This window comes from Rhamphochromis sp. 'chilingali' (genome assembly GCF_963969265.1).
Source record: "Rhamphochromis sp. 'chilingali' genome assembly, chromosome: 13".
NCBI classification, from domain to species: Eukaryota; Metazoa; Chordata; class Actinopteri; order Cichliformes; family Cichlidae; genus Rhamphochromis; species Rhamphochromis sp. 'chilingali'.
Window position 1 is genome coordinate 4555554 of NC_137940.1, and position 3401 is coordinate 4558954.

The 3401-nt window shown below is 43.8% G+C and overlaps 1 protein-coding gene across 1 annotated transcript; it reads left to right on the plus strand.

Annotated features, from left to right (window-relative positions):
• Positions 1–1375: 1375 nt before the first annotated feature.
• LOC308408195 (heterogeneous nuclear ribonucleoprotein A0-like) lies at positions 1376–2946 on the plus strand. The gene has a single exon (XM_080900346.1). The coding sequence runs from the start codon at positions 1435–1437 to the stop codon at positions 2305–2307; it is 873 nt and encodes a 290-aa protein (XP_080756472.1). The 5' UTR covers positions 1376–1434; the 3' UTR covers positions 2308–2946.
• Positions 2947–3401: the final 455 nt, after the last annotated feature.

Consider the following 3401-nt stretch of genomic DNA (forward strand, 5'->3'; position numbering starts at 1 on the left):
ACTTATGTTGGCCTTTCTTTTTATGAATTCACAATAAATCAATATATTTTTGTATATCAAGATGTCTGTTATGTTGCTTTTTTACACTGAGGGCAGTCTGATTGCTTGTTTTCAATCTGTTGGGTGGAGGGTTTGCAGAGGTGGGAGCCCAGAGATGTAAAGCTGGTATGTGTTTTTGTTTTAGGGGTGTTTTATAAAACATGCAGAGTGCCCTTCTTTACTGTCCATCCCATGTGTTCCATAATACAGCTTGGATTTCATGGTTTTTCCATATGCATAGCACATACTGTGCCAGTTTTGAAGGTGCCTTGTGGAGGTCTGCCCATCACCATCACTCCTATTTGGCCTCCTTCCACTTTGGTTTTGCCTGCACATTGCTGCATGTTTTGGCTAAATAACTAGCTGAAATAATAGTTCAATAGTGGCAATAATAATAAAACCTTGGTGGTACCTTTTAACTATATTTTCACTTGGTTACAGTTGGTGTTTTGCAACATGTTTGCCAAACAAGATAAATAAGTATGTGTTAAATGAATAAATTATATCCAATCTCAGTTACCACTACTGAAAATTCACATAGAATTAAATTAACATAATTTACATTTCAGATCTGCACGACCACTAAGACTGAAGTTTAAATGGCTTGCAGAACAATCTCCACAAGGTGTCCTATCAAAATGTCTTTTTTTTCAATCAGAAATTAGGTGGATCAAACTAAGAAGCTGAATTTGATAGGAAAAATGCTTTTCGTGTGTCAGACTATGTGATGGGAGTTATTCGCTTCTGTCGGGCTCAAATCGTGTTCCAGGAACAAGGGGGGAGGGGCGCTGAGAGAAGTTGCATTTATTGTGAAGCGCCTGCCTCCAGCTAACCTAATTTATTAAGGCTGTAGCGACTTCAGATTTTCTCTGATCATAATAGTTTAACAGCGAAATGACTGCATTTCACAGCTGTAATTGCTGGAAACAGCCAGTCGTGCAGAGCTAATATACACTTAAAAAAATAAAACATGAAATTCAGGCTTATGAGTTTCGTTTATTTTAGGGTTGAACGTGGTTCACGTACACACTTGGAAAAAATATATTTTGTCCCAGTGGGTCTAAAGTGCAACACAAAATAAAACACGGATTGACGTTTTATGTGTTTTAAGTAAAATTAATTTATCGGGGGTGTAGCTTTATTACTGTATTCGAAGAAAAACAAAGGTCGAAATTTACGCGGTCCTTTTTCAGGAAATTAAGATTTCCGATGGGACCTGAAGGGAACAGGACAGTGACGCCAATCGCGCGCCGATTGTGAGGGGGTGATTTGGTTTAAGGTGACCAATCAGCGAGAGGAACGTCTTACGAAGACGTGAGTGAAACGGCCCGCCCTTACGTCGGTTCATTGAAGAAGAGGGACGGTCTGAGCTGCGCACCATCCTCCGGAGGAACCATGACATCCAAACTTTGTAAGCTTTTTGTTGGGGGATTGAACGTGGAGACCACCGATGAAGGCCTCCGCAAGTACTTCGAGCAGTATGGTACCCTTAGCGACTGCGTGGTGGTCATGAACCAGCAGCTTGGACGTTCCCGCTGTTTCGGTTTCATCACCTACTCCACGCCGGAGGAGGCCGACGCAGCAATGGCCGCTAAGCCACATGTCGTCGAAGGCAACAACGTGGAGGTGAAAAGGGCCATAGCGCGAGAGGATGCCAACAACCCGGACATACTCGCCAATGTCAAGAAAATCTTCGTCGGCGGCGTGAAAGACCACATCGTTGAGGAGAACCTGACCGAGTACTTCTCGCAATTTGGCGCGGTGGAGAAGGCCGAGATCATCTCCGACAAGCAGACCGGCAGGAAGAGAGGCTTCGGCTTTGTCTTCTTCGAGGATACCGACTCCGCCACCAAAGCGGTCCTGACCAAATACCACACCATCAACGGGAACAAGGTGGAGGTGAAAAAGGCTCTAACCAAGCAGGAAATGTCCACCAGCGGCCGGGGAGGAAGGGGTCGAGGGAGAGGGATGCAGAGTTACGGCGGCGGAAGAGGAGGCGGCGGCGGCAGCTACGGAGGCGGCTACGGCGGTAGTTACGGGGGTGGCTACGGCTACGGCGGGGGCTATAACGGGGGGGATGGCTACGGAGGCTACGGGGGATACGACGAATACGACAGCCAGATGGGTGGCGGGTACAGCAATGGGGACTTTGGGGACGGCTATGGACAGCAGCACTCCAGTTACGGAGCGATGAAGGGGGGCAACTATACTTCTTACCGGAGCGGGGCTCCTTATAACAGGGGTGGTGGATTTAGCAGTGGCTACTAATGGCGCCCTCAAACGATGAGAGATTCATTTCTAATTGAAATGGACTTGATTTACACACACGAGCTACACATGTCCAGGTAGGGGGTGAGAGGTGGTCTTCGAGTTCAATTAAAAAGAAGCAACGCCCATCACCCACACAGCCTGCTTTCTGGATCCCATCCACCCCCCACCAGGACTTCCCTTCTTGTCCTCTTATTCCACACGTTATGGACTTTAATACTAAGAATTGTGAATTATTGAACTGTATTTTGTTATGTTGAATTCTTTAAGTATAATTTTTGTCAGTCACTGCTTCAAATGAGAAAAAATCGATTGTTTGATTTGCAGATCTGTCAGTTTTGCCTGTTTTCACACCATGAACTCAGGGTTTTAGGTAAAGTTTGTGGCAGTGTCCGGCAGCATGGGACTGGATTTCTTCAGCTTCTTGACCCTAAAACTTTTTTCTTTGCTCTCTTTTGTTTATTGTTTTGAGAAATGTCAGGGACTATTTTCACTGTACTCTTGCCCCACTTTCCCGTCCCAGTTTTCTTTTTGTTTTCTTTTTTTGTTTTGCCTAGATTAAAATCCTTTGAAATTCATGTGTTCAGCTCACCCCCTATGTTCTGCTTTTATTAAAGTTTTTAATGTTTTAAAAATCTATCTAATCTCGCAGTCTTAATTCAGATCAACAGAAAGTGCTTTTAAACCCCCCACTTTGGGAACGTTTGGGAACAATTATTTTTATTTCCTTTTTAAATCCTTAAACTCTCCTCTTTAAATTGGGTTCAGGAAACGACCACTAGGAGGTAGTATTGCCTGGAAATCATGGATTTCTGCTACATCGGCCATTTTGGAGGTGGTGAATCACCAAAGCAGTATTTGTTATTCCTATACAACATAAAAAATAAACGAGCATCCTCATTTTGATTAACTGCTTTGTTTTTTTGTTTTTTTAAGACTTACCAGTTGTCTTTTTATTTTTCCTCCATATTGATCTACAGAAACGCATCGATGACAGGTTTTCACAATATCAGGCTCCTAAAACCCTCACAGATTCAGCCAGCTGATAAATATTTTCACCTGGGAGCAACCAGTATTTAGTGTCCATCAAACAA

What these genes read in the sequence shown, in the direction of transcription:
- LOC308408195 (XM_080900346.1), top strand. Translation starts at nt 1,435, where the DNA reads ATGACATCCAAACTTTGTAAGCTTTTTGTTGGGGGATTGAACGTGGAG.